We start from the raw sequence: 19,451 nt of genomic DNA on the forward strand, positions 1-19,451 counted from the left end.
AGGGGCGGGAGGGCGCGAAGGACCGGCTGCCCTCTTCGGGCTCGTCGGCGGGGTCGCAGCTCTCAGTGCCCTCCCCGTTATTGGGAACAAACCCGCTTCCCCACTCGCGAAGGGGCGCCTGTTCTTAGGGGTACCCGGGGGCACCTCCGCATCCCGTCCGGCCCGTTAAGCTACGAGGCCCGCCCCTCCCCGGGTGCTGCTTTCGCTGGGGGCTCGCGGAGTCGCCCCGGGCTGGCCCTCGGCGTCTGGCTCTTGCCTCTCGGCATCTTGCGAGGCTGACGCCGTGGTGCCCATTGCACAGATGAAGTCCGCGAGGTTCAGCGACAGGAAGGGCTGCGGGGCCGGGGCAGAGCAGGGACGCGGGCCGCTTCCTCCGGGAAGCTCCCCGGGAGCCTGGGATGAGGGGCTCTGGGAGGCGGGGGAGGACGTGCGGGTGTCGGAGCTCCTGGGTCCCGGGTCTCAGTTTCCCCTTGCAGGAAGGGGGCGCCCTTCTGGGCCTTTGCGACCGATGTAAGCTGGGGGTGGGAGAGTGGGGATGGCAGGACTCGGGCCCCGGGTGACCGGAGTCACCAGGCGCGCACAAGGCGCCTACCTGCGATTCTCCGACCTGAGCTGCCGCCTTTCAGCGGCAGTGGGGCCGGGCACGGCGCGGGTCGGACGGTCCGGGGTGCTGGAGGCGGGGCCGGGGCGGAGCCGGGGCCGGGGCGGGGGCCGGGCAGTGGAGACGCGGGGTCTCGGGAGCCTTGGCGCGCGGATTGCGACCCGGACCCGCGCGGCGCTGCGGCGCCAGGTGAGCCGAACTGGGGTCCAGGGGTCCGCACTCCACTTTTCCCAACTTTTCGTTTGGTTCCTCCTTCGGTCAGGGCCCCTGGGGGCGGGAGCGCGGCCCTCCAGTTCTCCTAGGCGGGAGTGTGGACGCGGGCGGTGGCGGGACCCTGGAGTCCTGGGTACTCGGCCTCAGCAGCTTCCGTCGGGTTGTGCGCTGTGTCCCTGTTTCCGCCTCCCTGGTGTCCCCAGCGTCGGCCCACTCCCTCCACGGCGCGGGGTCTCTGCGCGTGTCCCCATGTCCTCGCTCTGCTTGTTTTCGCCTCCCTCGCGGCAGCGACGCGTGGGGGCTCTGGGTGACCTTGCTGGAGCCGGGGCTAGGGGCGCCAGCTCTGGCTTGAAGCGGTGATCGCTCCTCCGGTTGCGGGTTGGGGAAAGGGCTGCAAACTCAGAGACAAGGAGGGGATGGGCCTCGCTTCCTCCCGGACACTCCCGTGGCTGTCCTGAGAGGGGCCTAGGGCTGGGGCCCCGGAGCCCGGCGTCGGACCTGGCAGAGTCCCCGCCTAGTGCGGGGTCGAGCAGGCTCCCCGGCCTCCCTGGGCCGTAGTTGCAATCTGTGAAACCAGGCTTTGGAGGCGGGAGAGTGGCGGCTCCCTGCTGGGCCCCGGCCTTGAGCGCACCGGTCGGAGGCAGGGATGGGTGTCCTGCTTTGAGCTTCGGGGTGCAGATGGGGTGTGGGTGGGGGAGCAAGGCTGCCTCCCTGAGGTTTCGGCTACGGGCTCCAGCGCGGTGGTTTTTTAGGAAGCGGACGCGGGCAGTGAGGACGACCCTGGACAGCTAGGCCCTGAGCCTCCTCTCCTGCGGCCTGGGGCGCCTGGGCGGGGGCCGCGTCTTCTCCCTCGCCCTCCCTTTCGTGGGGGCCACACCGCACGCAGCTCGGCTACTCCTGCTGGAGCCGGGATCCAGGCCACAGGCCGCAGGCAGGGCGCGGCCAGCAATCCGGAGAGCTTAAGCTGTGCGGCCCGGATCCCGAGGCGCAGGGGCGGTGCTGCTCTGGCCGGGCCACGGGCCACGGAGGCCTCGGGCGGAGGAGGCGGGAAAGGAGGCCAGGCGGCGGGAAAGGGGGATGATTCATCCGGAGGAGCCCGAATTGGAAACGCCGCAACCTGGGAACAGCCTTGCCCGGGCCGATGGGGGAGCCGGGAGGGCATCCGTCCCGGGAGGCCCAGGGCCCGGCACCGGCACCCCCTCCTCCTGCCGTGGCCCCAGCCCGGCCGCTGAGGGAGGGAGAAGCCTCTCATGCGTGGACTTGATGGAAATCTTGGGCGAAGTCGGCGCCGCCTCTCCTCTGTCTGGCTGGTCTTGGTCCGAGCGGTCTTCCCGGTGTCTAGCTCAAGTCACTCCTGCTGCAGCTTCGGTGCCGGCGGAGGAGGTCTGGAAGGAGGGGGCGGGCAGGGAGAGGCTGGAGCTGGTGACGCCCCCTCCTCCCGCGCTGCGGTATGTAAAGCGCAGTAGGGGGGAGGTGGGGCCCGGCGAGCGACCCCTGTGGACCTGGGAGGCCCGAGCGCCCCCGCCCCCTTTGCTACGGTGCAGCCACGTGCGGGGGTGGGGTCGAGCCTGGGAAGTACTTACCTTGGAGACGCGGCTGCTGGGGGCCGCACGTTTCCCGAGGCCCAAGACCCGCGGGCTTGCGAACCGGACACAGGCGGCAGGAGACTCTCAGCCCGGGATGCGCCAGGGAGCAGGCTGCGCCCTCCTCCCTCCTCTCTGCCCGCGGGCCGGGCCAACTCCGGCTTCTGCCGCGCGTCCCTGGCTCGGAGCTCCGCTGCGGAAAACCCGAGCGGGGGCGGCTCCCCGCCTCGCCGCCCGGGAAATTCCGGGGGTGGCCGCCAGGGATCTCCAAGCGGCCTGGGCTGGGCGGCCGGAGCTTCCCTCCCGGATTTGCGCCCCGAACCTGGCGCCCTGAAGCTAGAGGCCCGTCGGTCCAGTCCTTGCCTCCCATCTTCTCTCCGCAGAGCGCCCAGACGACGGCGAGATGACAGCTGGGAGCCCCGAAGAATGCGGGGAGGTGCGGAGGAGCCCCGAGGGCCGAGTCTCTCGCCTGGGCCGCCGCCTGGGCCGCCGCCGGCGCCCGCGCTCCCCGCCCGAGCCTCTGCGGGTGCGGGCGCGGCTGCGGCTGCGCTCGCCGTCGGGGGCGTTCGCGGCGCTGGGGGCGCTCGTGGTACTGGTGGGTATGGGCATTGCAGTGGCCGGCTACTGGCCGCACCGGGCCGGGGCCCCGGGGTCCAGGGCCGTCAATACCAGCTCGCCTCAGCTGAGCGAGCTGCGACGCGAGGGTCGCGGCGGGGGCCGGGCTCACGGCCCGCACGAGCGACTGCGGCTCCTCGGGCCGGTGATCATGGGTGTCGGCCTGTTCGTGTTCATCTGCGCCAACACACTGCTGTATGAGAACCGAGACTTGGAGACGCGACGGCTCCGCCAGGGGGTGCTGCGGGCCCAGGCGCTCCGGCCCCCCGACGGCCCCGGCTGGGACTGCGCCCTCCTTCCCAGCCCTGGCCCTAGGACTCCCCGAGCTGTAGGCTGCGCAGAGCCAGAAATCTGGGACCCGTCCCCGCGTCGGGGTACTTCACCCGTCCCGTCAGTGCGGAGTCTGCGTTCAGAGCCTGCTAATCCTCGCTTGGGGTTACCTGCCCTGCTCAACAGCTACCCGCTGAAGGGCCCCGGGCTGCCCCCACCCTGGGGTCCACGGACGCAGACTGGCCATGTGATCATCACCGTGCAGCCCTCTGGCTCCTGCATTGAACATTCCAAGTCTCTGGATCTGGGCCTTGGGGAGCTCCTCCTTGGGGCCCCAGCAGCTCGGGACTGTGCTCACCGAAGCTGGCCACGGCTGGACCGCCTCAGTCTTGGGGGCTATGCCAAATTGGGAGGAGGAGGGGACTTGGGGGCCCGGGTCTGAAGAGGGGGGAAAACAGCCTGCTCTGAGGCTGCAGCATGGACCATACTAATAGGACCAGAGGATCAGGAGTCCCAATGTCTAACAGATGTTTCAGTCACATCCCAGGTTAGGGATGGATGCTCTGACCACAGCAGCTGTGAAAGGCATCCTGACCTGCATGTGGGCAGAGAAAAGCCAGCTGCACCAGGGCTCAGTGAGCTGGAGAGGGTGTGTTTCACTGTGGAGTGTGGAGGACTTGCCTCAGGAATTTCTTCAGCCTCTGTAAGTGGCCTTAGCCCTAAGGGGGCTGGAGGTCCAGGCCAAGGTGACTGGGAGATGTATCCGGTGTCTTGGCAAACCCAAGAAAGTGGTGGGCAAGGGCCCCTAAGACTGGGAGGTAGGGTGGGATGTTGCAGGCTGGGGCAGGCTCCCTCCAAGGTGGCACTGGTGATGGAGTGGGGCCTCTGGGAAGATGGACCATGGGGTGAGACTGTCCACTGCCATCTGGGACGGGGACTGAGGCTTGAACTCCTAGCACCTCAATCCCTTTCTTCCTTCAGCCATCTGGGGTGTATCCCTCTAGAGCTATACTACTGCCAATGCCTTCATCCTGAGGTCTGGGCCCTTCTGCAAACAAGTCTGAGAAGCCCCTTCTTCCTTTATCGTGGCCTATGCTGCAGCATCTCACTGCAGCTGGCAAAAGGCATTGGCCAGTTCTCAGAAATCCCTTTACCCAACGTTGAAGCTGCATTTTGGTCAATGTGGGTAACTTACTTTAGAAAATGGCTTGAGTTTAGGTCGCCCCCACCCATATTTAATTTTTCCCAAGTTGCTGGTAGAAGAGAAATTTAAAAGTGGATCAATCCTCACAGAGTCAGTTCTTTTTGTTGTTGTTTATTGAAAAAAATGCAATACAAGAAGCAAGACCAAACACATATCTAAACACTACAACCACTTCTCCTACTACAAAAGGCCAAAACAGCAGACTTGATTATTGCCTGTGTAGTCTAAGGATTCTGCCAATCTGATTCTGCTGCCAGAGTTCCTATTTTTTCAAGAAATGTAAACAACTACTTGATATGATTCATAATTTTTTAAAAATTTACAAAACTCCTTCATTTTTGTCACCAAAATAATACATTTGAGAGAGATTTGTGGAAACAACCAGCCTGGGGCTAAGATCCTGGGCAGAAATTTCCCGTGAGCATCAAAGGGCATCATTTAGGCCACAGCTCTGGCTCCATTTCCCGAGGTCTGTTGTCTCCTCACCCCCAGCTGCCAAGCATCCCCCCAGCACACACTGATGGGCCTGGGGGAGGGGTACAGGTCACGGTGCCCTGAAAGGTCCCGCAGTTAGGCTCCCTGAGCCCTCGGCTTATAAATACAGGTCTTGCTTTGTGGGTGGGTGCCAGAGTCCTCATGTGGCTTGGGGGAAATCTTTATTTCTCAAATGAAAATAAAATTGCAGCAAGAGTTGTTACTGTGGTGTGTCTGAGTCACTTTAGGAAAACTGTTGCCAAGTTCCTGACCCTGGAAATGTAATTCTCTTCCCCTCTTCACCATTTCTACCTGGACAGAGTCTGTTTTTCTTCACACAAACACATACACACGACTGCAGAAAGAAAAAAAAATCCAAACAATTGCCAAACCCTAAGAACTGTTGCCAGAGATGGAGGAAAGGGGAAGAGGCCTGGAAGGACACCCATCTTGCTGGGCTTGTCCAAATCTATGGCTTCTTAGAGCCTGAAAGGCATTAGAGCTTTTCTCATCCAATTTACAGACAAGGAAGCCGAGAGAAGTGAGTTGGTGACAGAGTTGAGGGAAACGTTTAGGCCCCTGATGAATGGTCCTGTGCTGTGAAAGCTGCCACACTGTTCTGGATCGCACAGAATATTCAGTGTGTTAGTTTTTAAAGGGACACTCAGTGCCCCTCTGCCTTTTCCCATCCTCTTTGTTCCACAGGTCTGGGAGCCCTGGTAGCTCTTTCTACAGGCCATCTGGCTGTCAGGCAGTGGCCATGCACCACATATTTGTTTGATGGAAGCTGCATTTCTCACTTGTCACCACTCCTGGCAATATGGCCAGGCTTGGGCACTACCCCAAAGCCCCACCTTTCAGACCCTCTGCCCACAGCCTGTAAGTTTGTTCCTGAGATAGGACAAGCTCTTTCCCCCAAGCCTGTCCCACATCCCACCTGGGCTCTTTCCCTCCCTCCTGTTGTTCATGTCTCACATGGGTACCAAAAGAAAAATGCACACACCCAAAATGAGTTCAAACCAGCCAAAACAAAACTCAGGCAGTGGAGACTTTGGACGATGTTGGAAGAATCAGCTTTAGACATTTATCTTGCTCACTGCCCTTGAGTCCCAGTGACTGCTGCCCAATACCCACTCTCGATTTTAGGAAGTTCACGTCTAGCCTGGAACTGGGATTCTAAGAAGCCTCCAGGCCAACATATTTGTGGGAAGCAGCTGAAAGGTTAGAAAAGTTCTGTTGAATAAAAATGCTCCAAATCGGCCGGGCGCGGTAGTTCATACCTATAATCCCAGCACTTTGGGAGGCTGAGGTGGGTGGATCACCTGAGGTCCAGAGTTTGAGACCAGCCTGGCTAACATGGTGAAACCCCGTTTCTACTAAAAATACAAAAATTAGCCGGGCATGGTGGTGCGCAGCTACCATCCCAGCTACTTGGGAGGCTGAAGCTGGAGAATTACTTGAACCTGGGAGGTGGAGGTTGCAGTGAGCCGAGATCATGCCACTGCACTCCAGCCTGGGCAACAAGAGCAAAACTCCATCTCAAAAAAAAAAACAAAAACAAAAAACGAAAAACAACTATGCCCCAAATCCTTACCAGGAATTAGGGTATTATCTTTATTTTCAAAAATCAAAACCAAAAAAAGAAAAACTAAGCCCCAAACCCACCACAAAATCAAGCCTTCAAAACCTGACAGACCTCAGCTGGTGAGTGGGAACGAGCAGGGCTGGGGCTTGTACCCTTTGCCATGTGGTGTCTTGTGGGGAGGATGGCTCCTAAAAGCCAATTCCTTGCTCTAGAAGGGTGTCCTCAGGCAGGTTCCTGTTGAGAGAAGAAAGGTCAAAAAAGGAAAACCCACAACCTCTTCTCTGAGCCACATTCCTTGTCATTTGGGATGAAAGAAAGGCCCAGGATCTGACAGAAGTAACCCCATTCCCCTGTGTGAACTGTACACTCTCAAAACTAGAAAACCTTATTTTAAAAACCTCATTAACTTTCCTTCCCCAAATCACCACTAAAAATGTTCCATTAGAGCTTTTGGCCCAAAGTGCCTATTTTTCTGTGAGATTTGGTCTCCTGAGATGGGAGCTGGGGGAGCACTTAGCTGAGCCACTGCTTCTGATGAGGTAAAAGGGTAGCTGGAGAGGTGAAGGCCACGGATATGTTCAAACATTCACAGTATCAGATATCTGAAGCAACTTATGTCTTCGACCCAAAGAAGCTCCAAAAAGAAAGCAGGAGGGAGAGGAGAAAAACAATACTACATTCTCAGCAGAGGGCTCTGCCTTACCAAAATCACCCGCAACAAAGGAACAGGGGGTATTATTCCAAAGAGTGTGAATTCAGCAGAGGGCTCTGCCTTACCAAAACCACCTGCAACAAAGAAACAGGGGCCTCGTTCCGAGGTCTGTGGATCAGGGCTGGTGCCGACTGGCGTTCTGATACACTCACATCACTGGCTCTGAGAAAGGGCTGGTTCATGAAGTTTCTGCTGTCATCCAAAGGGGATAAGACTAGGGAGAAATGCGGAAGTCCCACTAAGCTGGCTTTGGCCTCCAACAAAGCTGACAAGAGTCCTTGGAAGATTTCCCGAAGAATTCCGTGGACCCTGTCGTGTCTGTTGGGGTTGGAAATAAATGGGCAGAGGCTAGGCTGAAGGGGTTACAAACCACCCAATTAAAAAAACCCAAAAACTCTTAAAACAGTCCATAGAGTGAAAAGTTGAACAATTCTGATGTCCTAATATAGAAAAAGGTCTTCAAAAGGATCAGTGAGATCTAGAAGAATCTCTTGGTATAAACTCCCAATAGAAAATGAAATTAATTTTCTGGTGATTTAGAATAATCTTTAAAGTCTGAAGTCTGACTATGGCAGGTTAGCTTCTTTATCATTTTGCTGGTTTCTCTTGGACGGGAGAAGGGCAGAGAGTTGGGGTAGGTTAGTTCCTAGAGGAAACAAAGAAGCAAAATTTAAATCCTGCAAAGGAAAAAGCTTCCCAGTCCCATTGCCAAGTTCCTGTGGCCATCAGTGACAACGAGGATGTGAGCAGCTTTACAGGGCCCGGTCCCCACCTAGTAACACTGGTGGCTTCTTCAAGTCATTTGTAAATTACTTTTAGGTATGAATTTATCTAGATCCCTGGTTCCCAAAAAGCAGCTTCCCTGCTCCCAGCTCTTTACTCTGGTCTCAGAGCTTCAGCCATTCCCTCCCTGCTCTGCACGCCCACCCATCTCCAGACAGCCTGGTCCTGCTCTTCTTGGTTTTGTTTTCCTCTGGCTCTCCCAGGTTCTAGCTCAAAGACACCTGTGACTGGCTGGGCGCGGTGGCTCACCCCTGTAATCCCAGCACTTTGAGAGGTCGAGGCGGGTGGATCACCTGAGGTCAGGAAGTCGAGATTAACCTGGCCAACAAGGTGAAACCCCGTCTCTACTAAAAATACAAAAATTAGCTGGGCATGGTGGCACATGCCTGTAGCCCCAGCTTTTTGGGAGGCTAAGGCAGAAGAATTGTTTGAACCCGGGAGGCAGAGGTTGCAGTGAGCTGAGATCATGCCACTGCACTCAAGCCTGGGCGACAGGTTGAGACTCCGACTCAAAAAAAAAAAAAAAAAAAAGAGACTTGAGACAGCAGCAAGCAGAGCAGTAGAGAGAAGAGAGGGGGAAGGTGAAGTGGATTTCCAGCAGGATGCATGAAGACTCAGGACAGGAGGTGACTGGGGGCTTATACCCAGGTTTGGGTCCCTCCTCTATACTGCTGGCACTGTTACAGGCTGCTTTAGTTGGAGCTAAATACTTAATGATTTCCTATATCTTCCTCATCAGCCTCTCCTTTGCCTTTATCAAGTCCCAGGGTGGACACCTCTTTGGGGGGATGGGCTCCCAGTGTGTCCGAGGGTCCCATCCAGAGCCCTCTCAGGCTGGGACAGTAGGCCCCCTCAGTCCCAGCAGGAACGCCCAGTACCTGAGCTCACTCATCAGCAATCTCGGTCTCCTGGTGGACGACCACCTTGGTCACTGACATGTCTGGGTGCTGCTCCTTTGCCTCCTTGATGGCTTGTACAAGAACCTACAAAAGACAGAAACAAGGGCCATGAGGCAGAAAATAGCCTGACAGCAAAGGAAGGCAGGGGTCATCATTTCTCTGATGTTCTGACAAATCCAGTACTCCTGTCTGTAGTACCAGGGCAGCTTTGGGCTAAGCCAAGCTGATACTTACCTTACCCACCCTATCCTGCATAGGGAGGCTTCTGGACTATTAACACAGGGACAGGGAAGGTTAGCGCCGACTTCCAGGAACTAGAGAGGGGCTTCAGGGGTCATAGCTGTATCTGTTATATAATCTTTTTTTTTTCTTTTTTGAGATGGAGTCTCGCTCTGTCACCCAGGCTGGAGTGCAGTGGTGTGATCTTGGCTCACTGCAACCTCCACCTCCCAGGTTCGAGCAATTCTCCTGCCTCAGCCTCCTAAGAATCTGGGATTATAGGCATGTACCACTGCGCCCATCTAATTTTTGTATTTTTAGTAGAGATGGAGTTTCACCATGTTGGCCAGGCTGGTCTCGAACTCCTGACCTCAAATGATCCACCTGGCTTGGCCTCCCAAAGTGCTGGGATGACAGGTGTGAGCCACCGCGCCCGGCCTATATTATCTATTATACCTATCTATTATCTATCTGTTATACCTAGGGGGGTCAGAGAGGATTCACTCAAGATGTGAATCTAAAGGACAAAACAAAATCTATGTTCAACGTGGGGTAACTGGCAAGTTCAGGACAGGAGAGGAAAGTAAAGAAGTGTGCAAGGAAAAGGAAGAGATGTCCTTGGCCAAAACAGAAGAAAGGAAGGAAGAGGAGAAGGGACTGTTATATGCCATGCACTAGCCTAAGCACATTACTTATTAAACTCTATTAAGTTATTTATTATTTATTAATAACTATATTATTATTTATTAAGATAAATATTATCATTACTTATTATTTACTTGAACTTTACAACTTAGTGAATTAAGGTAATGTCATTATTTGCATTTTATAGGTGAGGAAACCGAATTTCAGTAAAGTGCTTATTGTTTCATAGCTAGTAGGTAGTGAAACAGGGTTTTTGTTTTTGTTTTTGTTTTTGTTTTTTTTCTTTTTGAGATGGAGTCTCACTGCCCAGGCTGGAGTGCAGTGGCGTGATCTTGACTCACTGAAACCTCTGCCTCCTGGGTTCAAGCGATTCTCATGCCTCAGCCTCCCAAGTAGCTGGGGTTACAGGTGCCCGCGACCACGCCTGGCTAATTTTTATATTTTTAGTAGAGACGGTGTTTTGCCACATTGGCCAGGCTGGTCTCAAACTCCTGACCTCAGGTGATCCACCCTGCTTGGCCTCTCAAAGTGCTGGGATTATAGGCGTGAGCCACCGCACCCAGCTGTGCAATAGGGATTTTAACTCAAGTCGATCAGACTTTCCTCTTTACCACACTGTTTAGTTTCTGAGGGTTTAGTTTGAGGATCTGGAGGAGCTTTGATTACTTTAGAAAAGCTAAAGAGAGCAGAGGGAAAGTCAAAAGAGCAAAAACACCATCCTCTTTGGGCTGCAGTCTCTGAATTTGTAGGCTCCCTTATGGAAAAGGACTCAGCTAGAAATGACCAGCTGACTACTCACCTGGCTCTTAAGAATCATCTTTAGAAGGGGCAAGGAAAGAACGAAAACCCTCTTTTGGTCTCCTGGCTCTATGAATGGCATTCTTAGAACTACCACCTCTACGGGCCCCTGCCCATTCTCCCTGATCCTGTTTGCCCAACCCATCTGCTCACACTCAAGCCCAGTTCAAGTCTTCTCTTTGGTGATTCTGCCTCCGCCCACCTGTCTATGAAAGTCTGCTGCTCCACATTGCTTCTCCTTATCAGTTCTTAAAGTGCCTCCCTCCCCAGCCAGAGTGTACCACAGCTTACCCCTTCCATGCACTCTCAGTAACTAGAAGAACTGAGGGACACTGGAGCATCTCTCTGAGCTATCGAGTGTGCTTGGCCCTTATGACCCTGGAAGAAACCTGTAATCATCCTTATTTTACAGATGGTGAAACTAGAGCTCAGATTAGTAAGATAAGTTGCTCAGGGGCATATAACCAGTTAGGTCGCAGAGTCAGGATTCAACCCAGGTCTGTCTCACTCCAAACCTCAAACACCTTTAACCCCACTGCTTTTGCCGTCTAGTGCAGACTGAGCACATAGCAGGGGCTCAGATCACACCAGACTGAGTGGGTGGGTGCAGGCTTCTCAAGCAGCAGGACCCACTGAGCTGGGCCAACAGGCTGCAGGATATTTAGGCTTTGTGGCCTCATTTCTGGGACCCTGTGCCCGCTATTCTCAGCTGTAACTCTCAACCCTGCCTCCAAGGGAACTGCCAGCACTGTAGCTCAGTTTTTCTTTTTTTAAAGGCACTCAGCATATCAGCATAAAAAGGCCACAGAATTATTGCTCCAGCAACCCTGTCAGTGATTCCAGAAGCATTTGCATGCAGTGTCTTCCGCCCCCTCTTCTCTGCAGCTTTACTGTTCTAACATCACCCAGCAGAGAATTGGGAACATTAATCCTGACCTTATTATTTGCTAATTGCTTGCAGCACACAATTAGCACCCAATTAACATAAAAATATAGAATTTTAGCACTCAGGCCCAGAAATTATCTAGATCAACCCACTCTCTTTTAGGAGAGGAGAAAAAAATCAGCGGTAAAGTGATTTGCCCAAGGTCACACAGCAAGTTAAAGATGTAGGGCAGAAAACAAGTTTCGAGTCTGCTGGTGTCTTATCCACTATACTATGTTCCCGCTCGTGTCTTCTCAGCTGTTCCACTCTCTAAGGGTAGGGGCATGCTTCCCTTTGTTTTGATGTTGTCTAGCATGGGTTCAGGTACCTGTACCTTCGGAATAACAATAGCTCCATTTAACTGAGCTCACCATGTGCCACCAGCTGTTCATCCAGTATTTCACCTGATTCTCACAACAATCCTGAGAGGGAGATACTATCATCTTCATCTTACAGATGTGGAACGGAGGCCCAAAGAGTTAACAGCTAGAATATAGTAAGAACCAGCAATTGAATCAAGTCTTGGAATCCAAAGCTCATGTTCTTTCCATTACATTTTCTGGCTCCTCAATCTGTGGCCTCCATCCCACAGGCCTCTACTTTGATTCTCTTTGTCTTTCTTCTCAATTAAGAGCTACAGTGGCCAAAGAGGCTTTTTGCAGATGAAGATGGCAAACAAACTCCTGTATTCGTCAGTCTTCCTGCCCAGGGACCCCTTCCAGGCCCAGAGCTCCTCAACATTCTCACCTGATCATGGTCAATATCAGCATCTCCTGTGATCACAATTCTCTTTTCAATACGTGTCTCTGAAATCCCACCTTTTACAGTCTGGAACCAAAGAGAGGATGTCATATGAGATCAGCGATATAACAAGAATAATAAAAAAAAAAAAGAGGCCAGGTTTAGTGGTTCACACTTGTCATCTCAAAACTTTGGAAGGCTGAGATAGGAGGAATGCTTGAGGCTAGGAGTTTGAGACAAGTCTGGGCAACAAAATGAGACCTCATCTCTTTTAACAAACAAACAAACAAAGAAAAACAGCAAAGATTATTCCGAAAGCTCCACTCCAAATTTTAATCTACTGCTGGGTACTGCAAAGGACAGCTTTCTAACCTACTTATCCAAAATCTCAACCGGACCTGCTACTTCTACTCCCTTGTAGAGCACACTTCTACTCCCTTGGATTATTAAAATCTTTTTTTTTTTTTTTTTGAGACAGAGTCTTGCTTTGTCCCCAGGCTAGAGTACAGTGGCATGATCTCCACTCACTGAAAGCTCTGCATACCAGGTTCCCGCCATTCTCCTGCCTCAGCCTCCCGAGTAGCTGGGACTACAGGCGCCCACCACCACGCCCAGCTAATTTTTTTGTATTTTTAGTAGAGACGGGGTTTCACTATGTTGGCCAGGATGGTCTCGAACTCCTGACCTTGTGATCCGCCCACCTCAGCTTCCCAAAGTGCTGGGATTACAGGTGTGAGCCACCGTGCCCGGCTGGATTACTAAAATCTTTATTAAGCTAAACAGAAAGTCACAATTCTGTATTTACTTTCTCCTTTTTCCTCCTGAATACCACAGAGATTTAGCAAGTAAACAAAATAGGACTTTCTGTGCTCTTCTCTTACACATTTCTGTTTTAGAGTCTGGATACTGATCCTCTACCTTTTTTTTTTTTTTTTTTTTGAGACAGAGTCTTGCTCTGTTGCCCAGGCTGGAGCGCAGTGGCATAATCTCTGCTGACTGCAACCTCTGCCTCCTGGATTCTAGCGATTCTCTTGCCTCAGTTTCTTGAGTAGCTGGGATCACAGGCACACGCCACCATACCCGGCTACTTTTTGTATTTTTAGTAGAGACAGGGTTTCACCATGTTGGCCAGCTGGTCTCGAACTCCTGACCTCCTGATCCACCTGCCTCGGCCTCCCAAAGTACTGCGATTACAGGCGTGACCCACCACGCCCAGCCTCCTATACATTTTAATTGATCATTTTCTTTTTTTTTTTTTTTTTGACACAGAGTCTTGCTCTATCACCAAGGCTGGAGTGCAGTGGCGTGATCTTGGCTCACTGCAACCTCTGCCTCTTGGGTTCAAATGGTTCTCCTGCCTAAGCCTCCCAAGTAGCTAGGACTATAGGCATGCGCCACCGTGCTCGGCTAATTTTTATTTTTTTAGTAGAGATGGGGTTTTGCTGTGTTGGCCAGGCTGATATTGAACTCCTGACCTCAGCTGATCCGCCCACCTCGGCCTCCCAAAGTGTTAGGATTATAGGAGTGAGCCACTGTGATCATTTTCAAAAGGAAAAAAATCAGAAGGCTAACAAACATGTCACACGGCTTGAAATTGGGCTCTTTTATTTTAAAGTATTTTCATATTATTGATGTCAAAGGTCTTCACATAATCTCCTGAGGGTGGGTAGATTTCTCTTTCTGGTAGATGAGGAAAACTAAGGTCTAGACACATTAAGTTAACTAGTTTCCAGTCATCTGTGTATTGATAACAGAGCTTGGTCAAGAAGCTATATTTTTACCTGTTAAAAAAAGTATTTTCCTCTAGTGCTACAGTAAACATAGATTGCCTCTGATTTTCTGGGGGTAGTTCCAACTTTAGATATTTTCTCTGTCTTGCTTCCTATAAACTATATTCTAATAATTCCAATATTTCAGCATCTAAACAAATTCTCCTGGCCTTGTCCCTGGAATGCTGTAAAAATTCTTCCTCAGACCCAGACTTCTGATTTTGGGCTTGGAAAATATGGTTGTATAAAAATACCAAAAATAATTTCCCTTAAGCTGACTTTTTTTGTTGTTTTTATAGAGACAGGGTCTTGCTCTGTCACTCAGGCTGGAGTGCAGTGGCATGATCACGGCTCACTGCAGCCTTGATGCCCTGGGCTCAAGTGATCCTCCCACTTCAGCCTCCTAAGTAGCTGGGACCACAGGCATGCACCACTATGCCCAGTGAAATTTTTTTTTTTTTTTTTGTATTTTTTTGTACAGATGAGGTTTCACGACATTGCCCAGGCTAGTCTCAAATCGCTAGGCTAAAGGAATCCACCCGTCTCGGCCTCCCAAAGTACTAGGATTACAGGTGTGATTACACCACGCCTAGCCCCTTGAGCTAACTTTTTTTGAGATGGAGTCTTGCTCTGTCGCCCAGGCTAGAGTGCAGTGGTACGATCTCTGCTCACTGTAACCTCTGCTTCCCAGGTTCAAGCAATTCTCCTGAATAGCTGGGACTACAGGCGTACACCACCACACCCGGCTAATTTTTGTAATTTTAGAGACGGGGTTTCACCATGTTGGTCAGACTAGTCTTGTACTCCTGATCTCAGGTGATCTACCTGCCTCGGCCTCCCAAAGTGCTGGGATTACAGGTGTGGGCCACCGTGCCTGGCCAGGCTGACTTTTTAAACTTACTTCCACAGCCAGATAGGGGACCCACTGACCAGAGAGACAGACAGATGTGTAAAGAGAACAACCACACCTACCTTTAGGAGACTACTAAGTAGGCAGGGATACTCTCAGGGTATCTTCCTAGATTTACTGCTGGGGAAGGCAGCAGGGCCTTTCCATCCGGGACTTTTTGAATAATGTGGCTTACTAGGGATGGAGCTGAAAATATTTGCTTATGGACTACGGTCCTTTCTTTTTTTTTTTTTTTTTTTTTTTTGAGACGGAGTCTTGCTCTGTCGCCCAGGCTGGAGTGCAGTGGCCGGATCTCAGCTCACTGCAAGCTCCACCTCCTGGGTTTACGCCATTCTCCTGTCTCAGCCTCCCGAGTAGCTGGGACTACAGGCGCCTGCCACCTCGCCGAGCTAGTTTTTTTGCATTTTAGTAGAGACGGGGTTTCACCGTGTTAGCCAGGATGGTCTCGATCTCCTGACCTCGTGATCCGCCCGTCTCGGCCTCCCAAAGTGCTGGGATTACAGGCTTGAGCCACCACGCCCGGCCCGGACTACGGTCCTTTCTTGCAGAGAGGTGGCAGCAAGCTCAGCCTGCCCTTGGGTTCCATAAGGAGGTTCTAGCTGGTCTGTTACCTTGGTAATTTGAGTTGTGGTGGTGCTGCTTGTGGTCTCAGATGTGATAGTTTGAGCTGTCAGCAAGACTCCTGGGTCCAAGTCTCCACTGTTGTCATCAGTCTGCAGAAGAAAGCATGGCTCATCATCATGCCTCTCAGGAAGACTGAGCAAATGTTGCAGGCTGCAACTTTGCTTTTCAGCTGCACATTCTGATGCAAAAATCTCATTCCCTTAGAGTGATCCCTTTTTTTTTTGAGACGGAGTTTCGCTCTTGTCACCCAGGCTGGAATGCAGTGGCGTGATCTCAGCTCACTGCAACCTCCGCCTCCCGGTTTTAAGCGATTCTCCTGCCTCAGCCTCCTGAGTAGCTGGGATTGCAGGCATGCACCACCACACCAGGCTAATTTTGTATTTTTAGTAGAGACGGGGTTTCTCTATGTTGGTCAGGCTGGTCTCGAACTCCTGACCTCAGGTGATCCACCCACCTCAGCCTCCCAAAATACTGGGATTATAGGTGTGAGCTACCACACCCGTAACCTCTTAATAAATAAAATAAATTGGGCCATGCTCGGTGGCTCATGCCTGTAATCCTAGCACTTTGGGAGGCGGAGGCAGGTGGATCACCTGAGGTCAGGGGTTTGAGACCAGCCTGGCTAACACAGTGAAACCCTGTGTCTACCAAAAAAACAAAATTAGCTGGGCTTGGTGGCGCTTGCCTGTAATTCCAGCTACTCAGGAGGCTGAGGCAGAAGAATCACTTGAACCTGGGAGGTGGAGGTTGCAGTGAGCCAAGATCACGCCACTGCACTTCCAGCCTGGGCAACAGAGTGAGACTCTGTCTAAAAATAAATAAAATAAAATAAAATAAAATAAATTCCCTGGGCACAAAGTTCCTTCTAAAAAAAGTTGGATGGGTATAGTTTCCTTAGCATTGAGTCAGTGACAGGAATGGATCAGAAATAGGAGGCAGGGGCCGGGAGGGGTGGCTCACGCCTATAATCCCAGCACTTTGGGAGACCGAGGAGGGCGGATCACCTGAGGTGAGGAGTTCGAGAGCAGACTGACCAACATGGAGAAACCCCATCTCTACTAAAAATACAAAATTAGCTGGGTGTGGTGGTACATGTCTGTAGTCCCAGCTACTCGGAGGCCAAGGCAGGAGAATAGCTTGAACCCAGGAGGCACAGATTGTGGAGAGCCGAGATTGTGACATTGTACTCCAGCCTGAGCAACAAGAGCAAAACTCTGTCTCAAAAACAAAAAACAAAACAACAACAACAACAAAAAAAGAAATAGGAGGCAGGAACATAGCCACAGGTTCAACCACAAGAGTGGCAATAAGTACACATATAGCATTTTATAGTTCACAAATGCCTTTCAAACATTATCTTTGTTTTTTTTTTTTTTTTTTTTTTTTTGAGACAGAGTCTAGCTCTGTTGCCCAGGCGGAGAGCAGTGGCGCAATCTCAACTCACTGAAACCTCCACCTCCTGGGTTTAAGCGATTCTTCTGCCTCAGCCTCCTGAGTAGCTGGGAATATAGGCACACGCCACCATGCCTGGCTAATTTTTGTACTTTTTTCTTTTTTTTTTTTGAGACAGAGTTTCACTTCTGTTGCCCAGGCTGGAGTGCAATAGCGTGATCTTGGCTCACTGCAACCTCTGCTTCCCAGGTTCAAGCAATTTTCCTGCCTCAGCCTCCCAAGAAGGTGGAATTACAGGCGCCTGCCACCACGCCTAGCTAATTTTTGTATTTTTAGCAGAGACAGAGTTTCACCATATTGGCTAGGCTGGTCTTGGACTCCTGACTTCGTGAACCCCCGACCTCCACCTCCCAAAGAGCTGGGATTATAGCTCTTTGAGCCACCATGCCCAACCACTAACTAATATTTTCTTCAGCCAAAACCAGTCGTCTACTTTAGATTCAGACTCAACTAATATTTATTATACTCCTACTACGTGCCAAGCATATAATTCAACTGTTATCTCAATTATGCCTCTCAGTATCTGAGGGAGGAACCATTATTATACACACTGTACAGTTAAGAAAACAGAGCTCCAGAGAGGTTAAGAATTTGTCCAAAACTCTAATGGGTGTTTGAACTAGGACTCAGGGCAAGAAACTTCCTGTGTGGAGTCTGGGGTTTGGGTCCTCACCCAGACAGTAACCAGCTGTGGGACCTTGGGCAAGTCATTCTGACTTCTCTGAGCTTTGGGTTTCTCATTTATTTGATTTTTAAATTTTTATTTATTTTATTTTTTGTTGAGAGAGAGTTTTGCCTTCTCCCTAGGCTGGAGTACAATAGTGGGATCTCGGCTCACTGCAACCTCCACCTCCCAGGTTCAAGTGATTCTCCTGCCTCAGCCTCCCAAGCAGCTGGGATTACAGGCGCACTCCACCACACCTGGCTAATTTTGTATTTTTAGTAGAAACGGGGTTTCACCATGTTGGCCAGGCTGGTCTCAACTTCCTGACCTCAGGTGATCCACCCGCCTCAGCCTCCCAAAGTGCTGGGATTACAGGCGTGAGCCATTGAGCCCGATCTAGTTTTCTCATTTATAAAAGCAATACTGGGGCCTGGGCACAGTGGCTCACAACTGTAATCCCAGCACTCTGGGAGGCCAAGGCAGGCGGATCACGAGGTCAGGAGTTCAAGACCAGCTGACCAATATAGTGAAACCCTGTCTCTACTAAAAATACAAAAATTAGCCAGGCATGGTGGCACAGGCCTGTCGTCCCAGCCACTCAGGGGGCTGAGGCAGGAGACTCTCTTGAACCCAGGAGGCGGAGGCTGCAGAGAGCTGAGATCGTGCCACTGCACTCCAGTCTGGGTGACAGAGGGAGACTCCATCTCAAAAAAAAAAAAAAAAATCCCAGCTACTTGGAAGACTGAGGCAGGAAAATCGCTTGAAACTGGAAGGCAGAGGTTGCAGTGAGTCGAGATTGCGCCACTGCACTCCAGCCTGGGCAACAAGAGCGAAACTCCATCTCAAAAATAAATAAATTAATTAATTAAATAAAAAATAAAAACAATACGGGAATATGTGTTCTGCCTAAACCGTAGCACTTGTAAACAAAGAAATCATACAAATAAAATTAGCTTATAAATTGTTATAACATGAATTTGCATGCCAGAAGGGCTAAAGCTGTTTTTTTTTTTTTTTTTTTTGAGACGGAGTCTTGCTCTGTTGCCCGGGCTGGAGTGCAGTGACCGGATCTCGGCTCACTGCAAGCTCCGCCTCCCGGGTTCACGCCATTCTCCTGCCTCAGCCTCCCGAGTAGCTGGGACTACAGGCGCCCGCCACCTCGCCCGGCTAGTTTTTTGTATTTTTTAGTAGAGACGGGGTTTCACCGTGTTAGCCAGGATGGTCTCGATCTCCTGACCTTGTGATCCACCCGTCTCGGCCTCCCAAAGTGCTGGGATTACAGGCTTGAGCCACCGCGCCCGGCCGGCTAAAGCTTTTTGAAGAATTCCTCCTCTACAAACTTGTGACTCTATCTTTATCTACCTCCTGCCCGCTCCCTCTAGTCTCTTTTCTGTCTCTGAAGAATGCTAAAGATACAGGAGACACTGTTATGGTTTCCTACTTACACTGTTCCATACAGGTCCTCTTTTCCATGATCCTCTTACCAATGTTTCCCCATAATGGTCATTTTATGACCCAGCAATTTGACTCTTAGATGTTTACTCAAGATAAATGAAACACCCACAAAAAGATTTGTGGCCGGGCACGGTGGCTCATGCCTGAAATCCCATCATTGTGGGAAGTGTAGGCAGGTGGATTACCTGAGGTCAGGAGTTCTAGACCGGCCTGGCTGACATGGTGAAACCCTGTCTCTACCACAAAATACCCAAAAATTAGCCGGGCATGGTGATGCATGCCTGTAGTCCCAGTTACTCTGGAGGCTGAG

The 19,451-nt window shown here is 51.6% G+C and overlaps 2 protein-coding genes across 34 annotated transcripts in view; one reads left to right on the top strand and one right to left on the bottom strand.

Annotated features, from left to right (window-relative positions):
• The first annotated feature begins 693 nt into the window (after positions 1 to 693).
• TMEM200B (transmembrane protein 200B) lies at positions 694 to 5,351 on the top strand. 2 transcript variants are annotated; one of them, XM_007979718.3, is made up of 2 exons: positions 694 to 790; positions 2,781 to 5,351. In XM_007979718.3, the coding sequence occupies exon 2, from the start codon at positions 2,801 to 2,803 to the stop codon at positions 3,722 to 3,724; it is 924 nt and encodes a 307-aa protein (XP_007977909.1). In that variant the 5' UTR covers positions 694 to 790; positions 2,781 to 2,800; the 3' UTR covers positions 3,725 to 5,351. The 2 variants fall into 2 exon arrangements, with proteins under 2 accessions (XP_007977909.1, XP_007977910.1); XM_007979719.3 differs by lacking the exon at positions 694 to 790 and adding an exon at positions 2,125 to 2,262.
• EPB41 (erythrocyte membrane protein band 4.1) overlaps positions 4,578 to 19,451 on the bottom strand; it is a 231,276-nt gene continuing 216,402 nt past the window's right edge. For 30 of the 32 annotated variants that reach the window (XM_073007601.1, XM_073007598.1, XM_073007600.1 and 27 more), the window contains 4 exons: positions 15,558 to 15,659; positions 12,274 to 12,354; positions 8,919 to 9,023; positions 4,578 to 7,903 (listed from right to left, as the gene is read on the bottom strand). In XM_073007601.1, the coding sequence (XP_072863702.1) occupies positions 8,925 to 9,023; positions 12,274 to 12,354; positions 15,558 to 15,659 (282 nt within the window). In that variant the 3' untranslated portion in view covers positions 4,578 to 7,903; positions 8,919 to 8,924. The remainder of the gene's footprint in view (positions 7,904 to 8,918; positions 9,024 to 12,273; positions 12,355 to 15,557; positions 15,660 to 19,451) is intronic. The other 2 variants (XM_037988658.2, XM_037989173.2) reach the window with 1 other exon arrangement.

This window comes from Chlorocebus sabaeus, chromosome 20 (assembly GCF_047675955.1).
Source record: "Chlorocebus sabaeus isolate Y175 chromosome 20, mChlSab1.0.hap1, whole genome shotgun sequence".
Lineage (NCBI taxonomy): Eukaryota > Metazoa > Chordata > Mammalia > Primates > Cercopithecidae > Chlorocebus > Chlorocebus sabaeus.

Coding starts and splice junctions, on each gene's coding strand:
- TMEM200B (XM_007979718.3), top strand. CDS start 2,801: ATGACAGCTGGGAGCCCCGAAGAATGCGGGGAGGTGCGGAGGAGCCCC.